Source organism: Rhinoraja longicauda, chromosome 39 (assembly GCF_053455715.1).
Source record: "Rhinoraja longicauda isolate Sanriku21f chromosome 39, sRhiLon1.1, whole genome shotgun sequence".
NCBI classification, from domain to species: domain Eukaryota; kingdom Metazoa; phylum Chordata; class Chondrichthyes; order Rajiformes; family Arhynchobatidae; genus Rhinoraja; species Rhinoraja longicauda.
In genome coordinates this window covers 3070395-3086451 of record NC_135991.1, presented here as the reverse complement: position 1 = coordinate 3086451, position 16057 = coordinate 3070395, and the positions used below count along the sequence as shown (strand labels likewise).

The window sequence follows — 16057 nt, the reverse complement described above, 5'->3', positions numbered from 1 at the left end:
AAAATGCTGGAGTAACTCAGCGGGTTGGGCAGCATCTCTGGAGAGAACGAATGGGTGACGTTTCGGGTCGAGACCCTTCTTCAGACTTATGTCAGGGGACGTGGTGGGACAAAGATGGGATGTAGTCAGAGACAGGAAGACATTCGTATGAATGGGAAGGGAAGTCAAGTCAAGTCAAATTTATTTGTCACATACACATACACGATGTGCAGTGAAATGAAAGTGGCAATGCCTGCGGGTTGTGCACAAAAAGAATTACAGTTACAGCATATAAATAAAGTTAATAAGTTACTATTGGGTAGGAAGGACTAGTGGACCAGGGAGTTACGGAGGGAACAGTCTCTGTGGAACGCAGAAAGGGGAGGGGATGGGAAGACGTGGCCACTAGTGGGATCCTGTTGGAGGTGACGGAAATGTTGGAGGATGATTTGTTGGATACGCTGGTTGATGGGGTGGAAGGTGAGGACAAGGGGGATCCTGTCCTTGTTACGAATGGAGGAGGAGAGCACGAGCGGAGCTGCGGCATATAGAGGAGGCCCTAGTGAGAGCCTCATCTATAATGGAAGAGGGCAAGTCCCGTTTCCAGATGAATGAGGACACCTCTGATGCCCAAGTGTGAAACACCTAATCCTGGGCGCACATGCGGCGTAGACAGAGGAATTGGGAGTAGGGGATAGACTTTTTGCAGGAGACAGGGTGGGAAGAAGTGTAGTCCAGATAGTTGTGGGAGTCACTGGGTTTGTGGTAGATGTCAGTCTCTAGTCTGTCTCCTGTGTTGGAGATGGTGAGATCCAGAAATGGTAGGGAGATGTCGGAGATGGTCCATGTATATTTAAGAGCAGAATGGAAATTGGTGGTGAAACCATAAACCATAAAGGTCCAACCATAAAGGTCGAATCACCTTTATGGTTTATGTACATCATGTGAAAAATAAGATGAAGAGGGAAATAACGCGGTAATCTATAACATATAAAGGATGCTATTAGCTTGTTAGTAGTTAATTAATGATATTGACATTTTGTTGTGTATGGTTACTTTTGTTGTTGTTTTAGCTAATAGAAAATGAATGCCTATTTTAAGTAGTAAGCAGTGAAATGGATTCTTCTTTGGAGAAACGGTTATCAATGGGAAATAATGTGTTTATTAGCTTATGAGTGATTGGGAACAGACAGGCGCTAAAGGCTTCTTTTGTTCTTGAATGGATGCTTTTTTTTGTAGTATTAGCTTATATGTTGCTGTACTCAGAAGCAGTTAGAAGCAAGGCCGTGCAGCTGCAACATTGTGCAAATAGTGAGATGGAGTGACGTTTCTTTGGTCAATAGCAACTCTTCCTATGGGCATTTGTGGAAGTAGAAAAGTTGGTTTCAATTTTCTCTCCGTTATGCGTTTTCCTGTAAGCATGTGACCTGTATTAATGGGTTAAGTTTTGTTTTCTCTGTAACCGTGTGAATTGTATTAATATTATATTGGGTTGTTGATTTCCTATGTAACACCCCTTTCCTTTCTGTATAAAAGTAATCAATCCTGGAAAAAGCTATTATTCCCTGCTAAGAGCCCTTTAGACACTCGTTGGATCTGAATGAATTTTAGAGGAAAAGAAACCCACTGTGAAATAAAATCTGTTATACTCATCCATTATCCAGATTATTTTTTTACACATCCAAGAATGGTCCCAGGAATGCGTGGGTTAGCATATGATGATCGTTTGATGACACTGGGCGTGTACCCGCTGGAGTTTAGACGGGTTACTTACCAAAACGTGAAATACCTGGATAGAGAGGACGTTTCCACTAGTTGTAGATGCCATAGGTTCAGACTAAAAGGATGTACCTTTATGAAGGGGATCAGGAGGATTTGTATTTGTCAGAGCCTGGTGAAAGTGTAGAATTCTTTGCCACAGAAGGATGTGGAGGCCAGGTCAATGGATATCTTTAAGGCAGAGATTGATAGGCTTATACTCGCTGGAATTTAGAAGACTGAGGGGGGATCTTATTGAAACATATAAAATTCTTAAGGGGTTGGAGAGGCTAGATGCGGGAAGATTGTTCCCGATGTTGGGGAAGTCCAGAACCAGGGGTCACAGCTTAAGGATAAGGGGGAAGTCTTTTAGGACCGAGATGAGAAAACATTTCTTCACACAGAGAGTGGTGAGTCTGTGGAATTCTCTGCCACAGAAGGTAGTTGAGGCCAGTTCATTGACTATATTTAAGAGGGAGTTAGATGTGGCCCTTGTGGCTAAAGGGATCAGGGGGTATGGAGAGAAGGCAGGTACAGGTTACTGAGCTGGATGATCAGCCATGATCATATTCAATGGCGGTGCTGGCTCGAAGGGCCGAATGGCCGACTCCTGCACCTATTTTCTATGTTTCTATGTTTCAATTCTTCATTCGTACTTGTGTCAGCGGTTATGGGGAGAAGGCAGGAGAATGGGGTTGGAGGGAGAGATAGACCAGCCATGTTTGAATGGTGGAGTAGACGATGGGCTGAATGGCCTAATTCTGCTCCTATCAATGTTGAACTTATGAAGTTATGAAATCTAACTTGGCCGGAACGGATAGATTTTCCCAGTCCTTCTCTCCTACGGTGAACCTTGTCGCCGCCCCCTTCCTTCAAGAGCGCCCCATCTCGTTGCCCCCCCCTCCTTCCTCGTCGCTCCCTCAATCCCGTCACGCTCCCTCCTTTCCGCCCTCACTCTCCCTCTGCCGCTGCTCCCCATTGGCCGCAACCTCCATTAGGTGGCCCCCGTCCCCGATGAACATGGCACCTGCGGCGTTCCCAATTAGCCGCCCGCTCCCTCCCCGGTGTCAGATGCTCCGACTTCCAACGCCGGAGTCCAGGGTTGAAATCCCGACCACGGGCGCTGTCTTCACGGACTTTGTACGTTCTCCCCGTGACCGCGTGGGATTTGACGGGTGCTTCGGTTTCCACCCACACTCCAAGGACGTGCAAGTTTGTAGGTTAATTCTCAGTGTAAATTATCTCTATGTGTGTACAGGATTGTATTAGTGTGCGCGGATCGCTGGTTGGAGCGGACGCGGTGGGCCAACGGCCTCTTTCCCCACCGTATCTCTAAAGTAAACTAAACGGCTCTACTTCCTCACTACCCTTCCATCCCGGGTGGGGGAGGGTGGTGTAGACTAGCTGCAAAATGGGAGAAGGGGAGCAGGAAGGTAGAGGGGAGGGGTAGGTCGGAGGGGATGGGAGGAGAGAGAGGGCATGTGCTGCTGGTGCCTGGACTGGACTAAGTTGCGAGGTTGCCAGGACTTGAAGGTCTGAGTTATAGGGAGGTGTTGAATAGGTATAAAATCACGAGATGAATAGATCGGGTAGATGTACAGAGTCTCTTGCTCAAAGTCTACAGGTGAATTGAAGACCAGAGGACATAGTTTTAAGGTGAAGGGGAAAAGATGTAATAGGTATCTGAGGGGTAATGTTTTCCCACAAAGAGTGGTGGCTGAATCAAAGAGTTGCCAGATGAGGCAGTTGAGGCAGGGACTGTCCCAACATTTAAGAAACAGTTAGACAGGTGAATGGATAGGATAGGTATGGAGGAATATGGACCAAAGACGGGCAGGTGAGACTAGTGTAGCTGGGACATGTTGGCCGGTGTGTGCGAGTTGGGCCGAAAGGCCTCTTTCCACACGGTATCACTCTGTGACACTATGAGGTGAATGATGGGGAGGGGAGACGGGACGGCGGTTGAAGGAAAGTGGCGGAGAGTGAGCGGAGAAGAGAGGGGAAAATGACTCGCTGAAGCAGGGGGAAGGGACGAGATGAAAGCGCTTGGGTGAGGGGAGGTGGGGTGGTTTGGACGAAGAGGGAAGGAGGGACGAGTGGGAGGGAGAGGAGTGTCGTGAAAAGGGAGACAGACGAGGGGAGGGGAGAGCTGGTGGAGGGAGAGAGGACAGGGGGTGGTATGAGGAGAGGGCGAGGAGCGAGAGGAGAGGGCGAGGAGCGTCGACATTGGAGAGGGAAGGGGGAATGTTGGGGAGCGAGAGGGGAGAATGGAGTGGAGAGGAGGGAAAGGCGCGGAGGCAGAAGGGGAGAAGGAGGAGGGATCTTGGGGAAAAACATGCTGGGCCTTAAGGAACGCATGCGAATAGGAATATCAGAGCCCTGAAGTTCTGAAGCCAAGGCAAGGCGTCTCAGGCTGCGGGGAATTCTCGGGGGGGCAATATTATAGACAAAGCCAAGAAACAGATTCCCTGAGGCTGCCAGGGATTCAAAAAATCAGACGAAACAACCGAGGGGCATTTTTTGACGTAAAAAAAAATATATTTTTATTATGTGTTTAATACATAATACAAGCAAATAGTTCAGGGTCGCTCTCACCGTGATTAGTACGGGTGTCGGGCGTTGTGAGGAGAAGACAGGAGAATGGGGTTGGGAGGGAGAGACGGATCAGCCTTGATTGAATGGCGGAGTAGACTCGATGGGTCGAATGGCCCAATTCTCCTGCTATCACTTTGGACCGCATTTCACCCTTGCCATCGGGAGGAAGGTATAGGAGCATGGAAATTCTAACGCCCATGTTCAGGAACAGCTTCTTCCCAACATCCATTAGGCTATTAAACACTACAACCTCAAATATGCTCTGAACTACGGAGACTATTATTGTTATTATTGCACTATCTTTGTATGTTTTTTGCTTGTACGTATGTGTGCGATGTGTATATATATATATATATGCACACACACACACACACATAGATATATATATATATAGGAAGATAGACACAAAAGTCTGGAGCGATTCAGTGGACAGGCAGCATCTCTGGAGAGAAGGAATGGGGGACGTTTTTGGTCGAGACCCTTCTTCAGACTGGGTAGGGGAAAGGGAAACGGGAAACGGGAGGAATAGACGATGATGTATAGAGATAAAGAGTAATTAATGAAAGATATGCAAAAAAGCAACAATGGTAAAGGAAATAGGCCATTGTGAGCTGTTTGCTGAGTGAAAACGAGAAACTGGTGCGACCTGGGTGGGGGAGGGATGGAGAGAGAGGGAATGCCGGGTTTACTTGAAGGTAGAGAAATCAATATTCATACCATTGGGGTGCCAGCTGCCCCAGGACAGAAAGATCTGTGTGGGAAGGGGAAGGAGAATTAAAGTGTTCAGGTAGGTTAATATATGTGATCTATACATATGTATGTATTTGTGAGTATGTGTATATATACACAGACTGAATCTTTCTCTCTCCCTCATTTATTATACTGTTTGCACTGCACTATGTTTACATATGCTGTTCTGCTGCTGCAAGCGAGAATGTCATTGTTATATCTGGGACACATGACAATAAAACACACTTGACTCTTGACTCGAGCTTGTGACAATGCATTGAGGTTGCCCTGGGTCCATTGCTGGCAAGATGGAGGCCACAGATCAGCCTCCTGGCTAATCAACTTGCAGGAGTTCGTGTATGGGTGGGCGCGTCGTCCTTCCCGTCCAATGCAAGGCTCATGAAGAGCGCCTACAGTACGGCAATGGGTATCGCGGTCGGCGTTACTGCGTCAAACGATGTAATTGCTGGACAACTAGAGGTTGACCTCATGATCGTCCCCTCGCTCCTCGACGAATATCCCCCGCCACGTCGCCCTCTTCGCCGCCTCACCCTCTTGCGGCGCTCCCTCCGCCCCCTCCCTCCCTACCTCCCTCCCGCGCCCCCACCCCCTCTTTTCCGCTCCCTCCCTCCGTCTCACGCTGCGCCCTCAAATCCCTAATGCTGCGATTCCTCTTCTCCAGCCACTTCATCAACAGCGTTCCCTCCCTTCAGACCACTACCCCCAATTGGCGCTCCCTCCTGGCAGCCCCCTCACTCCCGCGGTGTTTCCTTCACGCAGTCCACCCCCCCCCCCCCGACGTGGGACAGGCCGCATTTGGAGTATTGGGAGCAATTTTGGCTACCCTATCTGAGGAAGGCTGTGCTGGCCCTGGAGAGGGCCCAGAGGAGGTTTATAAGAATGATGCCAGGAATGAGTGGGTTAACATGTGATGACCGTTTGTCGGCACTGGGCCTGTGCTCGCTGGAGTTTAGAAGAATGAGGGGGGACCTCATTGAAACGTACAGCATAGTGAAAGGCCTGGATAGAGTGCATGTGGAGAGGATGTTCCCACTAGTGGAGAGTCTAGGACCAGAGGTCATATCCTCAGAATTAAAGGCCGTTCTTTAAGGAAGGAGATGAGGAGGAATTTGTTTACTTCTTTAGTTCTTTAGCGTGGTGAATGAGTGGAATTCTTTGCCACGGAAGACTGTGGAGGCCTTCAGTTGATATTTTTCAGGCACGGGTAGATAGATTCTTGATTACTACGGGTGTCAGGGGTTATGGGGCGAAGGCAAGGGAATGCGGTTAGAAAGGAGCGATAGATCAACCATGGCGGAGTAGACTTGATGGGCCGAATGGCCTCATTCTATTCCTATCCCTTATGACATGACCGTATGACCCCCGCCGCTCCATTCCTCACGTGTGCCTCTTCGTATTATCTGAATGGTGTCAAGTTAGGAACAGGGGACGTACAACGTGATCTGGGTGTCCTAGTGCATCAGTCACTGAAAGGAAGCATGCAGGTACAGCAGGCAGTGAAGAAAGCCAATTGAATGTTGGCCTTCATAACAAGAGAAGTTGAGTATAGGAGCAAAGAGGTCCTTCTGCAGTTGTACAGGGCCCTAGTGAGACCGCACCTGGAGTACTGTGTACAGTTTTGGTCTCCAAATTTGAGGAAGGATATTCTTGCTATTGAGGGCGTGCAGCGTAGGTTTACTAGGTTAATTCCCGGAATGGCGGGACTGTCATATGTTGAAAGACTGGGGCGACTTGGCTTGTATACAATGGAATTTAGAAGGATGAGAGGGGATCTTATCGAAACGTATAAGATTATTAGGGGGTAGGACACATTAAGGGAAAGGAAACATGTTCCCAATGTTGGGGGAGTCCAGAACCAGGGGCCACAGTTTAAGAATAAGGCCATTTAGAACAGAGATGAGGAAAAACTTTTTCAGTCAGAGTTGTGAATCTGTGGAATTCTCTGCCTCAGAAGGCAGTGGAGGCCAATTCACTGAATACATTCAAGAGAGAGCTAGATAGAGTTCTTAAGGATAGCGGAGTCAGGGGGTATGGGGAGAAAGCAGGAACGGGGTACTGATTGAGAATAATCAGCCATGATCATATTGAATGTCGGTGCTGGCTCGAAGGGCCAAATGGCCTACTCCTGCACCTATTGTCTATTGTCTATTGTCGCCGCCCCTCACTCCCACGTTCAGGCCACTCGCCACAGCCTCCCCTCCAGGGGGAACGTCTCTCTCTCGGCGAGAAGCAGGGGAAGAGCGAGGGGGGTGGGGAGTGTTGGGAAGAGAGAAGTATCAGGGTGATTGGAGGGGAGGGGGAGTAGAAAGTGTTGGAGGGGGGGAAGGAGGAGGGACAAGGAGAAAGCTTCAGTTTCTTCAGATATCTAAAGAGAGGCACGAGTGAAAATTGGGCCGTTTGAGATTGACGCTCCCTGTCCAAGACGTTGGTGAGGCCGCATTTAGGGTATTGTGTTCAGTTCTGGCACCATGTTGTAGGAACGATGTAGTCAAGTTAGAAAGGGCCCAGAGAAGATTTAGGAGAATGTTTGCAGGACTAGAGGGTCTGAGCCAAAGGGAGATGTTGAGTAGGCTGGGACTCTGTTGCTTGGAGCGCAGGAGGATGAGGGTTGATCTTGTCCAGGGGTATAAAATAATGAGAGGAATCGATCGGTTAGATGCACAGAGTATCTTGCCCAGAGTAGTTGAATCGACGACCAGAGGACACAGATTTAAGGTGAAGGGGAGTTGATTTGATAGGAATCTCAGGGGTAACTTTTTCACACAAAGGGTGGTGGGTGTATGGAACCTTCCACCAGAGGAGGAAGCTGAGGCAGCGACAATCCCAACGTTTGAGCAACAGTTGGACAGGTACATGGATAGGACAGGTTTGGAGGGATATGGACCAAATGCAGGCCAGTGCGACGCGTGTAGCTGGGACATGTTGGCCGGTGTGAGTAATTTGGGCCGAAGGGCCTGTTTCCACGCTGTGTCACTCTATGACTGTATGACTCTATAGCAGCGGTTCTTAACCTGACACCTTCATGACCCCCATGGCGTTTTTACCATGAAGGTGTCATAAATGAAATGATCCCATCCCATTGTTTTCATAAATCTGGCTGCTTTTTTTCCAATTTTTGTTTCGGGGGGTCACGGTACTGACCAAGAATGTCTGATGGGGACGTGGGGCCAAATAGTTTACGAACCGCTGCTCTATAGTAACGGGGAATAAAGAAATGGCGGTCGAATTGTCTACGCGTTACGCGTCAATCTTCACAGAGGAAGACACCAGGAACTTGTCAGACATTGAAGAATGTCGCGGAGCAGTAGTTGGTGGAGATGCCTTTACTAAGGAGAAGTTGTTTAGGAATCTGATAGGTCTGAAGGTGGGTAAGCCGCGGGGACCAGATGGGCTGCACCTATGTGTTCCGGAAGAGGTAGATTTGGAAAGTGTGGAAGTACTGGTAATGATCTTTCAAGAATTAATGGTAGGAGGAGTGGTCTGAGAGGACCGCAAACGTGCAAATGTTACTCCACTATTCAAGAAGAGAGCGAAGCAGAAGAGTGGAAACTCTAAGCCGCTTAGCACACCAGTAGCTGGTAGGATTTTAGAGTCTATGGTTGAGGGTAATGTTTCAAATAATGGGTAAAAGTTCCACAGATTCACCACCCTCTGTCGAAAGAAATTCCTCCACGTCTCCCTTAACTCTGAGGCTGTGACCTCGTCCCAGACTTTACCACTGGTGGAAACATCATTCCCACATCCACTCTATCCAAGCCTTTCAGTATTCGGCGCGGTATTGCGAAGGGGCTAAATCGATTGGAATCCCTTGAGGAAATAAACAGCAGAACAGACGAAGGAGAGTCAGTGGACCTTATTTACTTAGGTTTTTCAGAATGCGTTTGGTCAACCGCCGCACACGAGGCTGTTGGAGCAGATGGGAGCTCATGGTAGACTTGCGGATGATTCGAACATCGGTGGAACGTCAGGTATTGTAGGGCAAGCAGAAAGTGTGCATGAGGACTGGACAGATGAGGAGAGTGGGCAAAGAAGTGGGAGATGGCGGTGCTGGCTCGATGCGCCGAATGGCCTCCTCTTGCACCTATTTTCTATATTTATTTGTTTCTATGGAATTATGGCGCGTAGCAAAGTGTGCGATCATGCACTCTGCCGGAATAAAGGCGTTCCTATTTTCTAATAGGGGTGAGGGTTCATAAATCACAGGTGCAAAGAGAGTTGGGAGTGCTGGAGCAAGATTCCCAAAATGTTAATTTCCAAGTTGGAACGGTAGTAGGGAACGGGAATGCCATGAAATGCTAGATAGAGCTCTTAAGGATGGCGGAAACAGGGGGTATGGGGAGAAGGCAGGAACGGGTACTGATTGAGAATGATCAGCCATGATCACATTGAATGGTGGTGCTGGCTCGAAGGGCCGAATGGCCTACTCCGGAACCTATTGTCTTTTGTCTATTTTGAGTGGACTAGAATACAAAAGCAGGGATGTAATTCTGAGGATTTGTCAGACCCTGGTCGGACCGCATTTGGAGAGTTTTAAGCAGTTCTCGGCCCCATATCTGAGAAGGGATGAGTTGGCTATGGAGAGGGCCCAGAGGAGATGTGTGAGAATGATCCCAGGGATGGTTGGGTTAAGGTATGATGAGCGTTTGACGCCTGTATTCGCCGGAGTTTAGAAGGATGAGGGGAAACCTCATTGAAATATACCGAATAGTGAAAGGCCTGGATAGAGCGGACGTGAAGAGGATGTCTAGGACCAACGGGCACAACCTCAGAGTAAAAGGGCGCACCTTGAGAAAGGAGGTGATGGGGAATTTATTTAAGTGGCGATTGGCAAATCTGTGGAATTCATTGCCACAGCCGTTTGTGGAGGCCATATCTAAGGGCATTTTTTAAAGCGGAGATTCATGTGTTTTCTGTAAGGATGCCAAAGGTTACAGGGAGAAAGCAGGAGAATAGTGCTGAGTGGGAAAAATCGACCTTCTATAATTGAATGGCGGAAAGGTCTCGATGGGTCGAATGGCCTAATTCTGCTCATATGACATGAACACGCATTTAGAGGAGAGGATGGGCACCTGGAGTACTGTGTGCAGTTTTGGTCTCCAAATTTGAGGAAGGATATTCTTGCTATTGAGGGCGTGCAGCGTAGGTTTACTCGGTTAATTACCGGGATGGCGGGACTGTCATATGTTGAAAGACTGGAGCGGCTAGGCTTGTATACACTGGAATTTAGAAGGATGAGAGGAGATCTTATCGAAACGTATAAGATTATTAAGGGGTTGGACACGTTAGAGGCAGGAAACATGTTCCCAATGTTGATGGTGGTCCAGAACAGGGGGCCACAGTTTAAGAATAAGGGGTAGGCCATTTAGAACTGAGATGAGGAAAAACTTTTTCAGTAAGAGAGCTGTAAATCTGTGGAATTCTCTGCCTCAGAAGGCAGTGGAGGCCAATTCTCTGAATGCATTCAAGATAGAGCTGAATAGAGCTCTTAAGGATAGCGGAGTCAGGGGCTATGGGGAGAAGGCAGGAACCGGGTACTGATTGAGAATGATCAGCCATGATCACATTGAATGGTGGTGCTGGCTCGAAGGGCCGAATGGCCTCCTCCTGCGCCTATTGTCTATTGACGGGTAGAGATGCAGTGGAGGAGGGTGAGTGGAGCAGGTATGGAGATGCAGTGCGATGAGCGAGAGAGGTTGAGCGGGAGAAAGCGAGCGTAAGATGATACGTAGTTTGAGTAGCGAGTTCGGAGGTGGAAGGCAAAGGAGGAAGATGACAGGAGGGAGAGGGAGGTGTAAGGGGAGAGAGATGGTAGGAGTGAGAGGGTGGTCGTGGTGGAGGACAGAGTAGAGGAGGAATGTGAAGGAGGGGCGGGGGGGGAGGGGTGAGAGGATGTATTTTGAGCAATACTGTGAACAAACCTGGGCCCCATATCTGAGGAAGGGTGTAATGGCTCTGAAGAGGATCCAGAGGAGCATTACAAGAATAATTCCACGAATGGGTGGGTTAACTGTAACAAGCGCTTGACAGCAATGGGCTGGAGTTTAGAAGGTTGAAGGGGGTGACCTCATTGAAAACATACTGAGTAATGAAAAACATTGACAGAGTGGATGTGGAAAGGATGTTTCCACTGTGGGAGAGTCTAGGCCCAGAGATCATAGCCTCAGAATTAACGGACGCTCTTTTAGAATGGAGGCGAGGAGGAACCTTTTAAGTCAGAGGGTAGTTAAACTGTGGAGGTTATTGCCACAGGGGGCTGTGGAGGCCAAGTCAGTGGATATTTTTGAGGCTGAAACAGACACATTTTTGATTAGAACGGGTGTCAAGCGTTATGGATGGAAGGCAGGACAATTGGATTAGGAGGCAGAGATCAGCCACGATGGACCGAATGACCTAATTCTACTTATGAGGGACCCCTACCACCCCAGCAACGGACTGTTCCAGATGCTACGGTCAGGCAAACGCCTCCGCTGTCACGGTGTGAAAACGGAGAGGATGAGACGGAGTTTCTTCCCACAGGCCATCAGGACTGTTAACTATTATAACTCCAGGGACGACATTGACCCCCACCCCCACCCCACCCCTAAACTCCCCTCTCTGGGCTCTATGCTCCTTCGCTCCTGCCTGGCATGGCACTGAAGTACTTTGCTGCGAGACTGCTCCAGCTCAACAACCACTCCACTCCGCCATGCATCTCTGCCATCATCAACCACGGACTTCTACGACGACCCAAATACATCCACAGAGGCTCCGGTCACAAGTTTGTCTACTCCCAGACCGGTCACTCAATCCCTACACTCTGGTCAGCTGATCGGACTTCCACTCGTCCATTACATCATCACAACAACGCACACGAGCGTGCCCCCTGTCTACAAGCCCTGGCTAAATCACCCGTGTCCATCCACACCATACAAAGCAACATGAAGCTCACTCTGCTCAACATCCGGTCCCTCAACAATAAAAGCCTCATTCTAAATGACTTCATCCTGGAAAATAAACTGGACTTCCTCTGTCTGACAGAAACCTGGCAACAACCTCTGGATTACCTCTCACTCAACCTCACTACACCCAACGGATACTCCTACATCAATAAACCACGCTCGGAAGGCCGAGGTGGTGGGATTGCCGTAATTCACCGACAGGACTTCAAGATCAACCTCATCTCCATCTCATCTGCTCCGTCATTTGAACACCTGGCTTTCAAACTCTCTGGCCACACAAAATTAGTCATGGCAGTTGTCTACCGCCCTCCCAAACCACACCCATCATTCCTTTCTGACTTCTCTGACTTTCTGACCCAGTTCTGTTCTCTCTCCCCCTCAATCCTCCTCCTCGGTGATTTCAACATCCACATGGACTCCACTGACTCCACAATAACCGCTGACTTCACTGAAATACTCAACTGCTTTAACCTCACTCAACACGTAAATTTTCCCACCCATAACCGTGGGCACATTCTGGACCTTGTCTGCTCCACTGGACTAAATCTACATCACCTCTCTGGCTCCGACCCCACCCTCTCTGATCACTTAGCCATCACCATGTCCGTCAACATTCCCACCCCAGCTCCAAAGCAAAAACGCAAAATAAACTTCCGCAAGCTGAACTCTGTTTCACCTACCTCGCTCTCATCCTCCCTCTCTGAAATAATGTCCGCCTCTCCCTTCGTTGACCTCCACAGCCCCTCTGACCTCACTGACTACTACAACCGCACTCTCTCCTCCTGCCTCGACCAGCTTGCACCTATAAAAACCAAAACAGTTTCCTTCACCCACTCTGCTCCCTGGTTTACCCCTGAACTCCGCGTGATGAAAACTCATGCCCGTCAACTTGAAAGACTCCGCAACAAAACAGGTCTCACAATTCACTCCCAAGCCTACAAAGACCACATACAGCACTATAAAGATGCCCTCTCCCATGCCCACTCCACCTACTACTCTCAAATAATTCACTCTGGCTCCGGAAACCCCAAAACACTCTTCTCTACAATAAACAAACTCCTCAGCCCCCTGGACACCATCTCCCAATCATTCACAGTTGACAAATGCACCACTTTCCTTTCATTCTTCCAAAGCAAAATAGACAACATCTACAGCACCTTAACCACCAACGCACCTGCTCCCCCTCAAACCACCTGCCCCCCCTTATCCTGTCAGCCCCTGCCTCAGTTCTCCCCAATCTCCACCACCGACCTCTCTGACCTCTTCACAGGAATAAAAACTGCCACCTGCTCTCTGGACCCCATCCCCTCCAGCTTTGTCAAGGCCTGCCTTCCTTCTCTCTCTCCACTTATCACTGCAACAATAAACTCCTCCCTGTCCACTGGCATCGTCCCGCCATCCCTCAAAATCGCTGCTGTCACCCCCATTCTGAAAAAACCTGGTCTAAACCCTGACACCCCAAACAACTTCAGACCAATCTCCAACCTACCCTTTCTGTCCAAAGTTTTGGAACGTGCTGTAGCTTCCCAACTAAAATACCACCTCTCTACCAATAACCTGTATGGAACTTTCCAATCTGGATTCCGCTCAAACCACTGTACTGAAACTGCGCTCCTCAAAATCACAAACGACATTCTCCTCTCCTCCGACGCTGGCAACCTCAACATCCTCATCCTACTTGACCTCAGCGCCGCCTTTGACACCATAAATCACTCCATTCTCCTCACCCGACGTGAAACCTCCCTTAACATCACCGGCACAGCCCTATCCTGGTTTAAATCTTACCTCTCTGACAGACACCAGTTCATCTCCATTAACAACTGTAAATCCCCCACCGCTCCCCTCCCCCAAGGTGTCCCCCAAGGCTCAGTCCTTGGCCCCCTCCTCTTCATCCTCTACCTGTTCCCCCTTGGTCAATTAATCCGCCGTCATGGTCTCAACTTCCACTGCTTCGCCGATGATATCCAGCTCCTCATCTCCACCAAGTCAATCTCCTCCACCACACACTCTACACTGACAAACTGCATTACTGAAATAAAATCTTGGTTTCAATCAAACTTCCTCAAACTCAATTGCAACAAATCTGAAATCATCATCATTGGTCCAAAAATGCTCACCAAATCCACCCAAAACTTCATCCTCAACATTGATGGTCTCCCAGTATCCACCTCACCTCACATCCGGAATCTTGGAATCATCCTTGATCAAACCCTCTCCTTCGACAAACACATCAAACACATCACAAAGACAGCCTTCTTCCACCTCAAAAACATTGCCCGTCTCCGTCCATCCCTCTCCTCCACAGCTGCAGAAACCCTCATCCACGCCTTCATCACCTCCCGTCTGGACTACTGCAACAGCCTCCTCTATGGCGCACCCTCAAAAATCATCAATAAACTTCAATACATTCAAAACTCCGCTGCCCGTCTACTCACACACACCTCGATCCGTGACCATATCACCCCCGTCCTTTATAAACTCCACTGGCTCCCCATCCCCCAGAGAATCCAGTACAAAATCCTCCTCATAACCTACAAAGCCCTCCATAACCTGGCCCCATCCTACCTGACCGACCTCCTCCACAGGCACACTCCCACCTGCACCCTCCGCTCTGCCGCTGCCAATCTCCTATCCCCCCACATCCGGACTAAACTCAGATCCTGGGGGGACAGGGCTTTCTCCATCGCTGCTCCCACCCTATGGAACTCACTACCCCAAACCGTTAGAGACTCCCCCACACTCACCACATTCAAAACATCGCTGAAGTCTCACCTGTTCAGTACTGCCTTCAACCACTGAAGGTCACCTCACCTACTGTCTCCTTTCTCTGTTCATTTATTTATTTACTTATTTATCTATTTATTAATTTCCCTATGTTCTCAAAATCTCTGTAAAGCGTCTTTGAGTATATGAAAAGCGCTATATAAATAAAATATTATTATTATTATTATTATTATTCTCCTTCTCATCGTCCCTAGCCTCTCCCCGCCCCTCCAAAGGAGTTCCACTACCTTGTACACTTTCACCCTCCCTCGCCCATTCCTTCTTCATTCCTTGCTCGTAAAGGGAAGTTCCCCTGTCCTCTCTCCTCCCCCACCTCCCTCTCTCTCTTTCTCCCTGTCTATCTTACTACTCCAATGTATGTTTCTTCCCTTTCTCTTCCCATCTTTCTCTCCCTCCCACTCTCACGTTCTTCCTTCCTAACTTCGAGGTCCCAACTCCCTTTTCCCTCCCCTCTTCCCACCTTCATCCGCTCCGCTCTCCCTCCTCCCCAATTTTCCCCGGCCACCACCCCTCGTGGCCTTCTCCCCGCCTCTGTCTACCCCCTCCCTTCCGACTCCTCTCATCCCCAACTCCCATCAACCCTCCTTGATTAGTACGGGTGTCAGGCCTTATGGGGAGAAGGCAGGAAAATGGGGTTGCGAAGGAGAGTTGAATCAGCCACGATTGAACGGCGGACTAGATTGAAAGGACCGAATATCCCAATTCTCCTATCACTTATGATCTTCTGATCTTCTGTCTTTTCCATGGAAGCAGTTCCCCCACCCCTCCCTCTCCTCCTCCCTTCCTCCTATTACAGGAAGTTCCCCTCTTCCTTTTCCCTCCCCCTCCCCTCCCCCTTCCCCTTCCCTTCCTCCTCTCCCCACTTCTCCCCCTCCCACACCAATCCCCCACCAGCACCGCGCCGCCCCCGAGCAGCAAGGCGCCCCCCGCCTCCCAGCCCAGATAGATGCAGGGCCCCAGCGACACGTCGAAGACCTCGCTGACCAGCGGGTGGTCGAAATCTGTGGCCAGGACGTAGGCTGGCCAGGAGACGGCGAGGAGCAGGGCCAAGCCGGCCACGGCGCACAGGAAGCTCCCGCCCGCCGCCAGCCGCCTCATGGCCACTTTGCCCGAGACGCAGGAGCAGCAGCGGGAGCCCAGGGTTTGAAAGACGAGGCCCAGCAGTCCGGCGAACAGGCAGGCCAGAGTGAGAGCCCTGGCGGCGGTCACATCGAGCGGCACCTCCACGTTGGGACCGGAGTGGAGCCGGCAGT

The 16057-nt window shown here is 49.5% G+C and overlaps 1 protein-coding gene across 1 annotated transcript in view; it reads right to left on the bottom strand.

Annotated features, from left to right (window-relative positions):
- Positions 1-15902, bottom strand: part of ufc1 (ubiquitin-fold modifier conjugating enzyme 1) — a 109676-nt gene extending 93774 nt beyond the window's left edge. The window contains exon 1 of the mRNA XM_078430171.1: positions 15683-15902. Coding sequence (XP_078286297.1) covers positions 15683-15902 — 220 coding nt within the window. The remainder of the gene's footprint in view (positions 1-15682) is intronic.
- Between the last annotated feature and the right edge of the window lie 155 nt (positions 15903-16057).